The following is an 18,872-nucleotide window of genomic DNA, read 5'->3' on the forward strand; positions in this document are numbered from 1 at the left end:
TATTCATCTCGCTTTGTTAACAATTGTGATTAAAATAGAGATAGAGGATGTATGTGGATGGATGCTTGGAACGTATAATAACTGAATGATCAGGGAGGTGCCAGCCTAAGAATCCAGTGTCCATCGGCTGAAGAAGGCGTCAAGTGGAAATAACCAGAGGACCCCCGGAGGGCAGACTGAAATCCACCCAACAGCCTCTAGGATGGGTGAACCAAAGAACAAGATAACATCTGGCAGCAAGGAGCCATCAGGAATGTGCCATCTGCTGATTGATTCAGCAACAGCATGATGAAGCAATTCCCACAGACTGGCATAGGAAGAAATGCCTTTAAAAATGGACTCTAGAAAGTGAGAACTTTGGGGTCTGATTCTGCAAACCAACTTCCAGGAGGTGCATCAGATGTGCATCTGACAAGGCCCTGCTCCCTCCTCTTGTCCAGGCCACCTGGTCAGTGGCTTGGTATGAGCAACTCTAAGGCTGGTAACTATGATGAAAACCTTGCAGAACCTGTGTGTGTGTGAATGGATGTGTGAATAAATACGAGATTGAATGGAATATTATAACTATAACTAACTGCTTACTTTGACAGGTTTCAGAGTAGCAGCCGTGTTAGTCTGTATTCGCAAAAAGAAAAGGAGTACTTGTGGCACCTTAGAGACTAACAAATTTATTAGAGCATAAGCTTTCGTGAGCTACAGCTCACTTCATCGGATGCATCCGATGAAGCGAGCTGTAGCTCACGAAAGCTTATGCTCTAATACATTTGTTAGTCTCTAAGGTGCCACAAGTACTCCTTTTCTAACTGCTTACTATGATTCTTTCTGTATTCAAATATATAAGGCATTTTGCCTTTCCCCTTTAATAAGATCCTGCTGGTTTTTATTGGTATACCATTTGGCCATGTGGCAAGCTGATCAGCACAGGTGACCGTGCAGATCTCATCAGCAGAGGAGACCATGGAGTCCCAGAATCGCAAAAGAGCTCCAGAATGGACCAAACAGGAGGTACCGGATCTGATTGCTGCATGGGGAGACGAATCCATAGTATCAGAGCTCTGTTTCAAAAGACTAAATGCCAAAATATTTGAAAAAAATCTCCAAGGGCATAAAGGACAGAGGCTATCACAGGGAACCGGAGCAGTGCTGTGTGAAACTTAGGAGCTTAGGCAAGCCTACCAAAGAATCAGAGAGGTAAACGGCCGCTCGGGGTCAGAGCCCCAGACATGCTGCTTCTATGATAAGCTGCATGCAATTCTAGGGGGTGCCCCTCCACTGCCCCACCCCTGTATGTGGACTCCTGCAAGGGGGGGGGGAAGTCTTACACAACAGGGATAAGGATTTGGGGATGAGGAAGATGATAAGAAGAGGGAGGTTGAAGATAGTACACACAAGGCAAGCGGAGAAACCGTTCTCCCTGACAGCCAGGAACTGTTTATCACCCTGGATCCAATACCCTCCCAAACCGGGCTCCCAGTCCTTGAAGGTGGACAAGGCAGCTCTGGTGAGTGTACCTTTATAAATACAATACACGGTTTAAAAGCAAGTGTGTTTAATGATTGCTTTGCCCTGAAGACTTGGGATGCATTCACGGACAGAACAGCTACTGGAAAAGTCTGTTATGGTATCTGGGGATGGGGTGGAAATCCTCCAGGGACATCTCAATGAAGCTGTCCTGGAGGTACTCCCAAAGCCTTTGCAAAAAGGTTTCTGGGGAGGGCAGCCTTCTTGCATTTTTCATGGTAGGACACTTTACCACGGCAGGCAAGTAGCACGTAGTCTGGAATCATTGCATAACAAAGCATAGCAACGTGTGGTCCTGGTGTTTGCTAGCAATCAAGCAACATCCATTCTCTCTCTCTCTCTCTCTCTCTCTCTCTCTCTGTTATTCTCAGAAGAGTGATATCATTCATGGCCACCTGGTTGAAATAGGGGAATTTTATTCAGGGGACATTCAGAGCTGGCCATTCCTGCTGGGATGTTTGCCTGTGGCTGAAAAGAAATCATCCACGCGGTGGGGGAAGAGTTAATTGGGTTTGTGCTGTACGTTAACCTGGAAACATCAGCCCCTCCTTTTAAATGAGGAACGTGTCTTTTTCAATTTTAATCTCCCCTTTTTTCCCCTCCCACAGCTGCAAATGTTTCAATCCTGTGACTAGCATCTCCATCCCAGAGGCTAGCGCAGATATTTTGGAATAGCCTTCCAAGGGAAGCAGTGGGGGCAAAAGATCTATCTGGCTTTAAGATTCTACTCGATAAGTTTATGGAGGAGATGGTATGATGGGATAATGGGATTTTGGTAAGTAATTGATCTTTAAATATTCAGGGTAAATAGGCCAAAGCCCCTGAGATGGGATATTAGATGGATGGGATCTGAGTTACTATAGAAAATTCTTTCCTGGGTATCTGGCTGGTGAATCTTGCCCATATGCTCAGGGTTTAGCTGATCGCCATATTTGGGGTCGGGAAGGAATTTTCCTCCAGGGCAGATTGGAGAGGCCCTGGAGGTTTTTCGCCTTCCTCTGTAGCATGGGGCATGGTTGACTTGAGGGAGGCTTCTCTGCTCCTTGAAGTCTTTGAACCATGATTTAAGGACTTCAATAGCTCAGACATGGGTGAGGTTTTTCATAGGAGTGGGTGGGTGAGATTCTGTGGCCTGCGCTGTGCAGGAGGTCGGACTAGATGATCAGAATGGTCCCTTCTGACCTTAGTATCTATGAATCTATAAGAAGGTGGAAAAAAATGCACTCACGATGAAATGTTCTCTGAGCTCATGCAGTCCACCCAAACTGAAAGAGCCCAGCAGAATGAGTGGAGGCAGACAATGGCAGAGTCCAGGAAAGCACAAAATGAACACGAAGACAGGAGGGACGCATGAGAGGACAGGTGGTGGGAGCAACAGAAGAGGAGGCAGGATCAAGAGGAAAGGTGGCAGCAGCATGATGAGAGGAGGCAGGATACAATTATGAGGCTACTGGAGGATCAAACTGATATGCTCCGGCGTATGATTGAGGTGCAGGAAAGGCACAGACCACCACTGCAGTGCGTGTGTAATCAACCGCCCTCCTCCCCAAGTTCCATAGCTTCCTCACCCAGATGCTAAAGAACATGGGGAGGGGATGGGGGCTGCGCCCCTCCGGGCACCCAACCACTCCACCCCAGAAGATTGCCCAAGCAACAGAAGGTTGGCATTCAATAAGTTTTGAAGTGCAGTGTGGCCTTGTCCTTCCCTCCTTCCCCACCCCTCCCGGGCTACCTTGGCAGTTTATCCCCCCATTTGTGTGACGAATTAATTAAGAATGCATGAATTTGAAACAACAACTTTATTGCCTCTGTAAGCGGTGATCGAAGGGGGGAGGGGAGGGTGGTTGGCTTACAGGGAAGTACAGTGAACCAAGGGGGCGGGTTTTCATCAAGGAGAAACAAACAGAACTGTCACACCATAGCCTGGTCAGCCATGAAACTGGTTTTCAAAGCTTCCCTGATGCGCAGCGCGCCCTGCTGTACTTCTAACCACCCTGGTGTCTGGCTGCGCGTAATCAGTGGCCAGGCAATTTGCCTCAACTTCCCACCCCGCCATAAACATCTCCCCCTTACCCTCACAGATATTGTGGAGCACACAGCAAGCAGTAATAACAATGGGAATACTGGTTTTGCCAAGATCTAACCGAGTCAGTAAACTGCCCCAGCGCACTTTTAAACGTCCAAATGCACATTCTACTCCCATTCTGCACTTGCTCATCCTATAGTTGAACAGCTCCAGACTACTGTCCAGGCTGCCTATGTACGGCTTCATAAGCCATGGCATTAAAAGGTAGGCTGAGTCCCCAAGGATAACTATTGGCATTTCAACATCCCCAACAGTTATTTTCTGGTATGGGAAGTAAGTCTCTTGCTGCAGCTGTTCATACAGACGAGAGTTCCTGAAGATGCGAGCGTCATGTACCTTTCCCAGCCATCCCACGTTGATGTTGGAGAAACCTCCCTTGTGATCCACCATGCTTGCAGCACCGTTGAAAAGCACCCCTTTTGGTTTATGGACTGGCTGCCTTGGTGGTCCGGTCCCAAGATAGGGATCAGCGTTCCGTCTATCGCCCCACCACAGTTAGGGAATCCCATTGCAGCAAAGCCATCCACTATGACCTGCACATTTCCCAGAGTCACTACCCTTGATAGCAGCAGCTCAGTGATTGCATTGGCTACTTGCATCACAGCAGCCCCCACAGTAGATTTGCCCACTCCAAATTATTCCTGACTGACCGGTAGCCATCTGGTGTTGCAAGCTTCCAGAGGGCTATTGCCACTCTCTTGTTAACTGTGAGGGCTGCTCTCATCTTGGTATTCTTGAGCTCCAGGGCAGGGAAAACCAAGTGACAAAGTTCCATGAAAGTGCCTTTATGCATGCGAAAGTTTTGCAGCCACTGGGAATCATCCCAGACATACAACACTATGCGGTCCGACCAGTCTGTGCTTGTTTCACGGGCCCAGAATCTGCATTCCATGGCATGAGCCTGCCCCATTGCCACCAGGATGGCCAAATTGCCAGTACCCTTGCTTTGAGAGAAGTCTGTGTCCATGTCTTTATCACTCTCGTCATCCCGCTGCCATCGCCTCCTCACCTGCTTTTGCAGGTTCTACATACACTACATGATGATGCGCAAAGTGTTTACAATGCTCATAACTGCCGCGGTGATCTGAGCAGGCTCCATGCTTGCCATGGTTACCCAATGTACACATCCATGAACCTGCCATGGTGAGCCACTAAGGCTTGCATCACCACTGAATAGTTTGAACCTCTTTCCATTATTATGCATTTAGACTTGTTTGAGGCTGCCATAAAATGTGTACATAAATTCAATTGCTCATACGGTTTGGAGTCCCCGCTATTTAAATCCTTAACCGTGCACCTCTTCAACACATTATGTGCCCTACAAATGACCAAATTTCACTCATCATAGGCTTCCCACTGCCAAAATGGTGCCATGTAAGTAGCAACTGTCCACGGTAGCCAGCTTCCACAGGGTAACTGCCCCTCTTTTCCACACAAAGGGGAGCTCTTATCCATAAGGTATGGAATTCCCCAAAGAGATACTATAAAATCCATTACATCCTGAATTTATGCAGACACTGCTGCTCATCATAGGTTTCAAGAACTCAGTCTGTAGTTATGATCCAAACACAAAAGTGATGCTCTACCGACTGACACCACCGTCTGTAACTTCAGTGCAATGTTGTCTACTCCAAGCATGACGACTGCATGACTGGTGAATTACAAATTCCAAGAACTAATCTTCCTTCTCAAGCTGTCTACGGGAAGTGTTAAAACATCCTCCCTCCCCCACCTCATAGAAGCCTCAATAGTTTCACAGAAGTTACAGCAGAAACCTCTTCTTGTTAAACAAAGAGAACCAAGTCTTCACCTGTGGCTCCATTTTATAGAAAGGACTAGGAAATGGTACCAGAAGTAGGGAACCTATGGGATTTTCCCCAGTAAATTGGGGGGAAGAGGGAGAAGAGGTCAAACTTCAACATTCCCCTTGGCTCCAAGATGGCCTTTTGGAAACTCTCAGAAACCCACAGCCTCAGTCAGCTATGCCAGTATCCGTGGGATAGGTATTCCAAGGGCAGATAAATTGTCATCAGATGGTACAGCACTAATGAGAGTTTAGGGCAGAACTGCAGCTGACCTGCACCTGAAAAACCATAGCTAGGGTGGACATGTACTGCTAATATTTACACTGGTGCTATCCCACCAGTTCAATTACAAAGGGTTACATTGTCTATTGTAGGCAAGGGCATTTAATTTAATTTAACCACACACACACACACACCGAGTGTAGCTTCAAATTGCATAGTCAAGAGATACTGGAAACGTATTTCTGGGTTGATTTATATGTCACATAGATATATCTAAATTCTATTATACCTGGCATAACGTGTTGCATGTATCATGGAATATCCCACACTATTTCCTCTCAAAAAATCGGGACAAAATTCTCTCCAATGACCCAATAATTCAGGTGTACAAGACAGTTAATTCTGCCTGCCCACAATCCATTCCCCCACCTTTACCTTGTTGAATATATAAAATACTTATATTACTAATGCCACTCAAGTGGGATTTTACAAGACTGCAATAATGGTAACAGCATCAAGAGGATCACCACACAGAATCCTCAAACCACTGTTCTTTATCTAGAAATGTATCTCATCTTAGTGATATGGCAGCACTTCTGATTTACTCCCACGTACCCCAGTCACCTGGAAATCTGCAAAACCCACCCAATTTTCGACTCAGTTACACTGTATCTTAAACTTAGTCTTCAAGAGCAAGGAACAAAGACATTTTAGTCTCCCTTTTACTGTGTAAATATTGCTAGTTTTTCTACTTATTCATATTACAGAATGTCTAACTAATGAATACAGTGAATTTTTTTTAGAATTAATAGCATTTCAAATGGATGTTAATGGACACAATAGATTCTATGGGTCAGCCATTAGCTAGTAGTACATGTGGTTTATCATCACACTTTAACATCTTATGCCTGAATCTTCTTCTCAAAATACGGTTTAGGTCAGGTCTATACTAGGAACATGTTGCCACTGTAGCTATACCAGTATACTATACCAACATCACACTCCTAGCATGGACACAATTTATACTGTCAAAAGCATGGTTTTGCCACTATAGCTTATTCCAACTGCACTCTCTAAGCCCTCAACTCCAAGCAAAATAAAACTATACCAGCAAAGTGCAGTTTTGCCAGTGTAACTGCATCTACACTGAGGGTTTTGACATGGGTGCCTACTGCCCTAGAGAGCAGAGGAAGAAAAAGCAATAGGCAAACAAAAAGCAAATCAGACTAAATTGCCTTTAAGATTCACAATTTCAGAAGCAACTACCCTCTCTACTTTGCAAACTGATTTTATTTAGCAAAAGTGAACTGACTGAACTGTTTTAAGAAACCTACTTTTGATCGTTTTAACATTAGAATGTGCTAGTGTACAAAAATAACCAAGTATAGACTCTGTAAAATGTAAAAAGAAAAGGAGTACTTGTGGCACCTTAGAGACTAACAAATTTATTAGAGCATAAGCTTTCGTGAGCTACAGCTCACTTCATCGGATGCATTTGGTGGAAAAAACAGAGGAGAGATTTATATACACACACACAGAGAACATGAAACAATGGGTTTATCATACACACTGTAAGGAGAGTGATCACTTAAGATAAGCCATCACCAACAGCAGGGGGGGGAAGGAGGAAAACCTTTCATGGTGACAAGCAGGTAGGCTAATTCCAGCAGTTAACAAGAATATCAGAGGAACAGTGGGGGGTGGGGTGGGAGGGAGAAATACCATGGGGAAATAGTTTTACTTTGTGTAATGACTCATCCATTCCCAGTCTCTATTCAAGCCTAAGTTAATTGTATCCAGTTTGCAAATTAATTCCAATTCAGCAGTCTCTCCTTGGAGTCTGTTTTTGAAGCTTTTTTGTTGAAGTATAGCCACTCTTAGGTCTGTGATCGAGTGACCAGAGAGATTGAAGTGTTCTCCAACTGGTTTTTGAATGTTATAATTCTTGACGTCTGATTTGTGTCCATTCATTCTTTTACGTAGACACTGTCCAGTTTGGCCAATGTACATGGCAGAGGGTAAAACTATGTCACCATGAAAGGTTTTCCTCCTTCCCCCCCCTGCTGTTGGTGATGGCTCATCTTAAGTGATCACTCTCCTTACAGTGTGCATGATAAACCCATTGTTTCATGTTCTCTGTGTGTGTGTATATAAATCTCTCCTCTGTTTTTTCCACCAAATGCATCCGATGAAGTGAGCTGTAGCTCACGAAAGCTTATGCTCTAATAAATTTGTTAGTCTCTAAGGTGCCACAAGTACTCCTTTTCTTTTTGCGAATACAGACTAACACGGCTGCTACTCTGAAATCTGTAAAATGTGGTATTCTGACCTCAAGCAGACCTGGTTAGAAAGGAATGACAACACAGAGGTGTTAAAAGGTTTGGTTATTCTAGAACTGCTGAGAGATAAAGTGAGTCCAAGGATATTGCTTGCAGTGATGGTAGATGGGGGAGGGAATGAGAAAAAGCAGAAAAGTAGTCAGAGAAAGAGTAGTTAGTATAGATACAAACTAAAGAGTTTTAAGTTTACCATCTGAAGCTAAAATTCTCTATATTTCCCCCAAGTCAAGGGAAGATTTATCTGTAAATACTAAGCCAAGATATTACTGTATGTATTATAACTGAAGATTTGAAGCAGGAACTCCAAATTTTTGCTGAAGTGGGATATATTTTTCCTTCATAAACAAGAAAAGTTAATCTGATGGATTTGTTCCAAATAGCTACTTATAAGATTATTTCTTATCTCTCTCAAATACAATAATTCAACCTGTTAAAGTTACTTAAGATGATTATAGGCATGCCAGTGAAGCTTGTTTTTAAGGGAGAAAAAAAATCACCCAATTGAGAGAAGAGCCAACTCTCAGCAAACAATCCTGAAAATCAGCTAAAAGCAAGGGTTGGAAAAGACAAAATCCTCTACCAGAGAATAAAAGAGATAATGCAGTGACCGGAAAAAAGTATTCACCCGTTCACCAGTAGCAGGTAGGAAGCTTTCCCAGGTAGGTTGCATGGAGAAGGGGCTAAGCCACCAATTTCTGCAGAATGTAGGCTTTCATTTTAACAGATCTAGCTTTTATGACTGCAAAGATATGCTTCCATATGTGAACGAATGCACTACCTGTCTTTGAATCCAGAAAGCAGCAGCAAGTGAAATTTACTAGCTTAGTCAGTTTCACTGCTGCTTTACAGAAACCTGAAGGTAACCCAAATCCCATATGAACCACTTAGCAGCTGCTTGGGAAAGTGAAGCAACAAAAGCAGTCACTAAGGCCTTGTCTACACTGGCAAGTTGATGTGCAGTAACGCAGCTTTCTGCTGTATAACTCCTGAGGTGTACACACTGCCAAGCAGTTGTAGCGCTATTAAAAAAAACCAAAACACCCCGACGAGAGGCGTACAGCTTTCTGCGCCAGGGTACAGCACCTTGGTACCAGTGTAGACACCCTGGTTGATTACAGCACTGCGATTGGCCTCCAGGAGGTGTCCCACAATGCCTGTTCTCACCTCTCTGATCATCGGTTTGAACTTTACTGCCCTGCTCTCAGGTGACCAACCGTGAGCCCCGCCCCTTCAATTCCTTGGGAATTTTTGAAGTCCCATTCCTGTTTGCTCAGTGACACATGGAACGGTCTCAGTGCATCTTTCCAGGTGGCCATGCCTGCTCCACGCACCAGGCGATCCCCGCTTTGGAGCAATGCCAAGCTGCTGGACCTCATCAGTATTTGGGGAGAGGAGGCTGTCCAGTCCCAGCTGCCTTCCAGCCATAGGAATTACGATACCTTCGGAAGATGTCACGATGCATAACAGAAAGGGGCCATGACCAGGACACATTGCAGTGCAGGGTCAAAGTGAAGGAGTTGTGGAACGCCTACCACAAGTCACGGGAGGCAAACTGCTGCTCCAGTGCTGCACCCACGAGCTGCCGATTCTATAAGCAGCTGGGCGCGATACTCGGTGGACCGAGCCCGGAGGAAATCTTGGACAAGGATGTGGAGAGGAAGGGGGACTCAAAGGCAGAGGACAACTTGGAGGTCAGAGATGCATGCAGCCAGGAGCTCTTCTCTACTTCAGAGGAGGCTAGCCAGTCACACCTGTCGGAGCTTGGCAAAGCGCAAACAGGATAGGAGGCCCCTGTTAAGTGGCTTTGATTGTGGGAATCGCTGAAGCGAGTTATTGGGGGCAAGAGGGTTGCAGAAAGCAGGCTTGTGTCTGTATGATACACGTACCACCACATGCCTAGTCTGAGCAGCACAACAGGGTGTTGACTGACTCCCTCACTTCACGGGAATCTGCCTCTCTACGAAACTCTCATGGAGATACTGGGAAAACCGCTGCCGCGGTTCTTTGGCAGAGCTGCTTTGTTTCTTGCCCCATTAAGGGTAACTTTCCCGCAGCACTCTGTCAATCATGGGGGGGAGGGGAGAGGGAGATGGGGAACAGACACCATTGCTGCACACAGTGTACGGCATAAGGGCCAAGGGAGAAGTTGCAGTCTTGGAAAAGACCCTTTCTTGATTCCCTGCTCACCCTCAGCAACGAAGTATCTTCCATAATCAACACAGCCTGTGGAAAATGTGGGGACAGTAATGATTACAAGGCCCCCCCCTACAGTGCTGGCTCTCCCCAAGAGCCATGTGCCCAGTGTACAATACGGTCCTGGAACACTGATTTCCCCTGCCCCAGCGGGTACTCACCATTTTGGGGGTCTTGTGGCTCATGTGTGCTTGCCTGGGGCCAGCCAGTTAGTGACAGGTATGTGAATAGTGGTTGTTTTAAATCACTGAATCAGTGGTCTGTTTGTTGCAAACAATACTGTTTCTGTAAAATGCTGCATTTTGGCTTCACATATACGACCTTGGGAGCCCAGCCTCCCTCTGTTACCACCAGCTGAACGGCTGTGCAGAATTAGAAAGCGGCCACAAAGAACTAAAGAGGACTTCCTGCGTGATGTCATGATGCACTCTGCAGCTGAAAAACAAGAACTGAAGGAGTGGCGGGACAGCGAGAAGAGAGACCAAAAGGAGAATGTGGCACGCCAGAACTAAGCCACGGAGCAGCTCTTAAATGTTATGGACACGCTCCAGGTACTACTAGCACTGCAAACCGAGCAGCTCCATGCCCACCTTCCCCTACAGCAGCTGTTGCAAAACTCTTTTCCATGAGCCCCCCGGACACTGTCAACACACTCCTATCAACCTCCTGGCTCCAGTCTGCACCCACTGCATTCCACTTTTCCCTCATCACAGTCTAGCACTGCGTACTCGCAGTACCCACTGCACTCAACACCCATCCCTCTGCAGTTTAGCCCCGCAGAAGTATAGTACCTGCTACACTGTACTCCAAGGGAGAAGGTTGGATGATACCTGGACATACACAAACCTTTAACCATCCCGGGACCCCATGTCCTCCTGAAACTCTCCTTTCTCCCATTCCCCTCAGTGCTAATGTGTTTTTTTGTTTGTCTCTCTTCTCCAGTTGTTGTTTCATAAAAAAGAATTGTTTTGGTTGAAAGCAATCTTTATTCCATGAATTGAAAAAAAAGCCCTGCAAAGCAACAGGCAGTTTTCTTAAACCTTCACAGTGAATCGTCTGCACCAATCCAAATAATCTCCTAGCATTACAAGCACTGCACTCCTGAGCATAGCCACAAATATTAGTGGCTTTCAGCTTCAAACTGCTGTCTCAAGGCATCCCTGATCCTTATGGCCCTGTGATGCACCCCTTTAATAGCCCTGGTCTCTGGCTGTTCAAATTCAGCCTCCAGGCGCTCAGCCTCAGCGGCCCAGCCCTGAATGAAGCTTTCACCCTTCCCTTCACAAATATTATATAGTGTACAGCCATGCAGCTATAAACAAAGGATTATGTTATTGGCTGGGTCCAGCCTCCTATATCAGCAGTGCCAGTGGGCCTTTAAACGGCCAAAACCACACTCAACAGCCATTCTGCACTTGTGCAGCCTGTTGGTTGAACCGCTCCTTGCTGCTGTCAAGGTGCTCAGTGTATGGCTTCATAAGCCATGGCATTAAGGGATAGGCAGGATCTCCCAGGATCACAGTGGGCATTTCGACTTCCCCTACAGTGATCTTCTGGTCCAGGAAGAATGTCCCTGCTTGAAGCTTCCTAAACAGGCCAATGTTCCGAAAGATGCGTGCATCACGCACTTTTCCGGACCAGCTTGCGTTAATGTCTGTGAGACGCCCACGGTAATCCACAAGCGCCTGGAGAACTATTGAGAAACACACCTTCCAATTAATGTATTTGGTGGCTAGGTTTCTGGTGCCAGAATTGGAATATGCATGCCATCTATCGCCCCTCCGCAGTTAGGGAAGACCATTTGTGCAAAGCCATCCACAAATGTCATGCATGTTGCCCAGAGTCATAGTCTTTCGGAGCAGGATGCGATTAATGGCCTTGCACACTTCCGTCAACATGAGTCTAATATCACCTTTCCCACTCCAAACTGGCTACAGTCTGGGGTAGCCAGCTTCCACAGTGCAATCGCCACACACTTCTCCAACAGCAAGGCAGCTCTCATTCTCGTGTCCTTGCGCTGCAGGGCTGGGATGAGCTCATCACACAGCTCCTATGTATCAACCAGACTGCACATGTGCCATTGCCACAGAATAAATAAGCATGATCTATTCCAAGGCTGCAAGAGTAAGCAGAACTCTCCCTGAAATTGTTCCTCTTGGTGGCTGGGAATCTGTGATGCCAGGCATCAGAACTATAAACAGGGAGCTCTGAATCCTCCACTGCTGGGGCTCAGGCTGCATGGAGAAGGAGCTAACCTGATTGGAATGCAAAAGGATGATGAGCTGGAGGGAAGGTGAAGCGAGACTGAGATAGGAGCTATGAAAGAAGAAAATGATTAAGGGAGTCAGGATGTAAGGGTCTGTGACTATTAAAGCACAATCCAGAATTGAACCCAGGATTGCACTGTCTCAACAATCCTCTCCCAATCAGCAAATACATGTGAAACCCATTGGCAAAGTGTGTGGGTCACCTCCTTCCAGTCCGGTCCACATAGAGGATTACAACCTACTATTGCTATCAATTAGTCCCTTAGCTCAAGTGGCAGAAGTCTGTTCTTTAGAGCCAAACTCCAAAGATTCCAACCCTAATAATGACCAGTTTGGGTGTCATCATCCAATCCCTGCAGGCAAAATATGTGTGGGGGAAGGGGAGGGGGCATGGAGCTGCATTTGTGCTGACTGTTACAGATGGATTTTTTCCTTTTATTTCAATGCATCAGCTAAAATCAACATTTACCAACATTTGTTGATTTTAAACCAAATCCAGTCATGCCTAAACACAGGAAAGATGTGGACAAACTGGAAAGAGTCCAGAGGATATCAACAAAAACGATACAAGGTTTAGAAAACCTGACCTATGAGGAAAGGCTAAAAAACGAGCATGTTTAGTCATGAGAAAAGACGACAAAGGGAACCTGATAAGGTATTAAGGACTGTTATTAAGGGAACTGCAATCAATTGTTCTCCATGTCCACTGAAGGTACGACAAGTAGTAATGGGCTTAATCTGCAACAAGGGAGATTTAGGTCAGATATTAGGGAAAACTTTAACTCTAAAAGATAGTCAAGCTCTGGAATAGGATTCTACGAGAGGTTGTGGAATCTCCACCACTGGAGGTTGACTTGGTCCTGCCTCAGCCCAGGTGTCTACAGGCAGTGCTAAAACATCCTCCTTCCACTACCTCATAGAAGCCTCAATAGTTTCACAGAAGTTACAGCAGAAACCTCTTCTTGTTAAACAAGGAGAACAAAGTCTTTAACTTTGGCTCCATTTTATGGAAAGAACTAGGAAATGGTACCACCAGCAGGGAACCTATGGGATTTTCCCTACTGAATTGGGAAGACGGGGAGAAAAGGTTAGACTTCTCAAGATCCCTTCCAGCCCTACATTTCTGTGATATTTGGGTTTTTTCCCCAGTTTGCTTTAAAAAATAAATTAGGAAATTACTTCCAAAAAAGCTACTTTACGAGAATGTAAGGTTCCAAAGTCAAGTACCCAAAAGCTGGGAAATGCCAGAATTAAGGTTGCCCATGCAGCCTTAATTCAGACCCCTTGTGAGTATGCTTTATGATATAGTCTTTGATTACATGATCACACTTTTTTCTCCACATGATCTCTGCTTAATTCAGTGCACAGGATAGGCAGTGTCCTAGAAACAAACCACAGTTGCCTAGAAAACAAGGCTATTGTCTGTAGTACTTCTGCATCATTTGTTTCAGAGAAGTTGGAATGAGTGAATAAAGCAGGGGACTACAGAAAGAAAGGATAGTCTGATGGAAAAAGCAGTTGAATGCCACCCTGGAGAACTGACTTCTATCCTTCCCATCTCCCACAGGGTTTCTAGATGATGCTGGACAAATCACTTAAACCACGGGTACTTAATAGGCAGACTGCGGGCCAAATCCAGACTGCCAGACACTTTTGAATGGACCAGGAAGTCTTTTTACTTACTTATTATCATTATCGTTATTGCAGTGTGAAAAATGTTTCTCTGGAGTCTGGACCTTGACAAAAAAATAATTGACTACCCTGACTTAAATCAATTTATTCACAGGCAGCCACTAATCATTTGTTTCGAATCCTAATTTTTCAAGTGCCCAATCTGACATATTCGGGGCCTGATTTGCAGAAGAGCTGACCATTCACAACTACAGTGAAAGTCAATATAGTCTGGACATATAACTTGTTAAATACCCTGAAAAAAATCAGTCCCCTGGTGCATTAAACTGGGATCCCAAATTAAACAGGCTCTCTCTACCTTAACCTCTTTGTGCACCAGTTCCTCATCTGTAAAGTGACAATAGAATACCACATTACCTCACTGAAATGTTATGAATATTAAAGTTTATGAAGCAGATTGATATTACAATGATGAGCTCTAAGAAAAGCCCATGAGGAAATTAATTCTGTATTCAAAGCAGAGCAAGAAGGGTGTACAATAAGTTAGACATGGGAAGACAAATCAAAACGCTGAATAGCTGCTACTCATGGAGTTAACAGAACCCATTATGTGCACAGGATGAGGCAGGGGACCTTTGAAAAGATAGTCTTTAATTACATGACCACATGCTATCCTAACACATACAACAAATGGACTGAATTAAAATTGGAATATGCAGCATTAATTCTGTCACCTCCTAACTTTTTGAGTGGTTGACTTTGCAACCTTAACATTCTTTAATATTTTTAACATAATACTTATATTTTAGTTCACGGTTGAAGTAACAGACACATTTGCAAGTCACACTTAAAGATAATCAGTATTTTCCAATACTGTATCCATAACCACAGCATCTCCTCAACTTGATACCCAAATACTTGAAGACTAAATCATTGTCACAAACTGGAAAAAGAAAAAGATGAGAAAACCTGTAGGTCAAAATACTGAAAATAATCATTTAAATATACTGTTAACTTAAAGGAACATAATATATTTTGATTAAAACAATATTCTTAATTGGAAGAAGGTAAATACAAAACAAAAAGCAAAAGGAGGACGCATGTTGTACAGACTGTGTACTGAACATTGATTACTGTTCTTTCCAAACTCAATTTGAAAGCAACTGTTCAAATCGCCTTTAAATAAAGACAGATCGGAACTATAAATTGTATTTTCTGCTACTCAGTTTCAAATTAATGACAACATATTGTGTCATTTACTTTCATTTTAAGATATCAACATTGTGCTAACAATTGTCAAATGATAGTGATTATATACACTGGTACAGTTATATGATTTACAAAGAGAAGTGAAGAAACAGACTGACAGAGCCAGAAGAATACCCAAAAAGAAAAGGAGTACCTGTGGCACCTTAGAGACTAACAAATTTATTAGAGCATAAGCTTTTGTGAGCTACAGCTCACTTCATCGGATGCATCCGATGAAGTGAGCTGTAGCTCACGAAAGCTTATGCTCTAATAAATTTGTTAGTCTCTAAGGTGCCACCGGTACTCCTTTTCTTTTTGCGAATACAGACTAACACGGCTGCTACTCTGAAACCTGTGATTATGCAAGAAGAATACCCAGAAGTCACCTACTGCAGGACAGGCCCAACAAAGAAAATAACAGAACGCCACTAGCCATCACCTTCAGCCCCCAACTAAAACCTCTCCAACGCATCATCAAGGATCTACAACCCATCCTGAAGGATGACCCATCACTCTCACAGATCTTGGGAGACAGGCCAGTCCTTGCTTACAGACAGCCCCCCAATCTGAAGCAAATACTCACCAGCAACCACACACCACACAACAGAACCACTAACCCAGGAACCTATCCTTGCAACAAAGCCCGTTGCCAACTCTGTCCACATATCTATTCAGGGGACACCATCATAGGGCCTAATCACATCAGCCACACTATCAGAGGCTCGTTCACCTGCGCATCTACCAATGTGATATATGCCATCATGTGCCAGCAATGCCCCTCTGCCATGTACATTGGCCAAACTGGACAGTCTCTACGTAAAAGAATAAATGGACACAGATCAGATGTCAAGAATTATAACATTCAAAAACCAGCTGGAGAACACTTCAATCTCTCTGGTCACTCGATTACAGACCTAAGAGTGGCTATCCTTCAACAGAAAAACTTCAAAAACAGACTCCAAGGAGAGACTGCTGAATTGGAATTAATTTGCAAACTGGATACAATTAACTTAGGCTTGAATAGAGGTTGGGAGTGGATGGGTCATTACACAAAGTAAAACTATTGCCACATGTTTATTCCCCCCTCCTCCTTCCCCAACTGTTCCTCAGATGTTCTTGTCAACTGATGGAAATGGCCCACCTTGATTATCATGATAAAAGGCACCCGCCCCCCGCCCCGCTGTAATAGCTCAACTTAAAGTGATCACTCTTGTTACAGTGTGTATGGTAACACCCATTGTTTCATGTTCTCTATGTATATAAATCTCCCCCATTGTATTTTCCACTGAATGCATCCAATGAAGTGAGCTGTAGCTCACGAAAGCTTATGCTCAAATAAATGCGTTAGTCTCTAAGGTGCCACAAGAGAAAGTATTTTTCCTATGGACAGTTTTCACTTGAATCAAGTGTTTTGTGTTTATATATAAAATTTGTGCCCAAACTTCACTTTGGGCAGAACTGTCCAAGAGTCTCAAAGAAAACAAAGAAGTTTCTAAATGCACAAATTAACACCAGTCAATCCAGATTATACACAGTGCCTATTCGAAGTACATGGAAAATATTTTTAAATGAATCTTAATTAATCCCTGAACAAATGTAATATATTCAGTATAGCAAAAAACAAACCAGCCATATATTTTTACTTGAAGTTGACAAGAAAGTTTCCAACTCATGCCCTGTCACCTAAGAGATTAGATTTGGAGATTCTACTACAACAAATGTTGGTCCCATGAGTAATTCCCCAACACAGCTGTGACATCAACAATGGCATTAACATTTCAACAGGAAACAGAGAGAGTCATCCTAACGCTGCTGAAAAGCATTTTTTCTAACTTTTAATCTCCCCAGGTGTTTCATAGTTCTTTTGTTTTACATCAAAATTGATGCAAAATTCTAAGAAATATCTGAAAGCTTTGAAAAGAGAAAGTCTTTCAACAGATAACTGTAGTACTTTCCTAAAATTAGGTGGAATTAACAAAAAAGTGTTTTAGGCAAACTCTAGTGAACACATTTTTCTGGGGAAACAATGAACCAGTTGTTTAAATAGTGCCTTTCCCTAATATTTCTATAATTTGTAAAGTACCTGCAAACAAATTGAAAGAATTGAGTTATGCTTATGCACCTTTCCTCAGCCAAAAGCAGGAGCTGTTTTAGGAACACGTAGTGCAACACGCCTCCTCCTTTTGCTTAATTACGTCTTGCTTTTGCTCCAGACCAAACTATTTCCGACTACAGTAATTTATAGTCTTTTGCTTGGGCTTTTTCTCCAGGAATGTGTACTACTCGTTGTGAACGTTAGCTCTGCCCTGAGCTTTTCACTTAATCCACGTTTCCTACATTGCCGGTCACGGAGCCACGTTTTCCACACGGATCACGCCGAAAGCCCCAGAAAGACCAAAGCCCCGAAACGCGCGGCAAGGCGCCACGCGCCCTCTTTTTTCGGGAGGCACCGGCTGCACGAGCGCCGAGGTGGGCTCTGGGCTCCCGCCCTGGCCGCCCACGGCTCGCCCCCCGCCTCGCTGACAAAGCCGCTTTCCGGCGGCGGGATCGCGAAGCACTTTCACCGGCTGGGAGGGGGGCGCGCCCCGGGCAGGGGCACCGAGAATCCAGCCCCTCCGGCCCCCGGGCTGGGCGGCGGCAGCCCACCATGGGCGCCCGGGCAGCATCGTGCTACAAACTACAGCCGTGGGGGGGGGGGGGGAGGTGCCGGGGACAGCGGCCCCCTCGGCAGCCCCGAAGCCTGGCCCCGACCGGCGGGGCAGGGGCAGTGGGTGAGGGGCGCGCTGTGCCCGGCGGGCGGGGGGGGACACCCCGGCATCGGGCCGGGCTCTCACCTGCGCAGCACAGCAGCAGGCTCCCGAGCAGCGCGGCCCGCGGCGGCAGCTCCATGGCGGGGCCCCGGCGGCCTCCTCCCAACCGACACTCCCAGCAGGTGAGCGACGGCCCGTCACTTCCGGCCGGCCACAGCAGCCCCCCGCGGGGCGGACGCCTCTTCGCCCCCGGGCGCTCCCCCAGCAGGAGCCCTGGTGGCCCCTTCGAGGCTAACCGCTTTATTCGGGCACGAGCTTCCCTGGGCTACAACCCACTTCCCCAGATGCCCCGGAAAGCCTGTGCCCAAAGAAAAGCCCTGGGCTCCCCACGTGCCACAAGCGCGCCTCACTTGCTTTTTGCTGCTGCGGACGAGGGGCCGCCGCCGCGCTGAAACGAGAGACAAAGAGTCGCTGGCCCGGACACGCCCATTGCCCGTGGCTACAGGACAGCCCCGGGCCACGCCATACGCAGCTGCGGGCCCCTACCGCCCGGGCCCGCCTCTACTGCCCCCCTCCCCGCCAGGGGCACCCGCCTCCTCTGCCGCAGACACACGCTGCCCCTCCCGCGCAGCCCGGCCCCTACAGCTCCTCCCCGCAGCTGCTGCTTTAGTTTACCCCCTACACCTGGCTCAGGCGAACTTCCCCACCTAGCGCCGGCACAGTCCCCTACCCGCTCACCCCTCGGTGACTCCAACTCAAATTACTCCCGGGCTGTGTCAACGCCAGCAGGGCTCCTGCCTCCCCGTTAA

At 45.8% G+C, this 18,872-nt stretch overlaps 1 protein-coding gene across 2 annotated transcripts in view; it reads right to left on the reverse strand.

The window, feature by feature from the left end:
- Positions 1-18,630, reverse strand: part of CXADR (CXADR Ig-like cell adhesion molecule) — a 59,310-nt gene extending 40,680 nt beyond the window's left edge. The window contains exon 1 of one of the 2 annotated variants that reach the window (XM_038387765.2): positions 18,148-18,630. In XM_038387765.2, coding sequence (XP_038243693.1) covers positions 18,148-18,202 — 55 coding nt within the window. In that variant the 5' untranslated portion in view covers positions 18,203-18,630. The remainder of the gene's footprint in view (positions 1-18,147) is intronic. The other variant, XM_038387764.2, reaches the window with a different exon arrangement.
- Between the last annotated feature and the right edge of the window lie 242 nt (positions 18,631-18,872).

This window comes from Dermochelys coriacea, chromosome 1, assembly GCF_009764565.3.
Source record: "Dermochelys coriacea isolate rDerCor1 chromosome 1, rDerCor1.pri.v4, whole genome shotgun sequence".
NCBI classification, from domain to species: Eukaryota; Metazoa; Chordata; order Testudines; family Dermochelyidae; genus Dermochelys; species Dermochelys coriacea.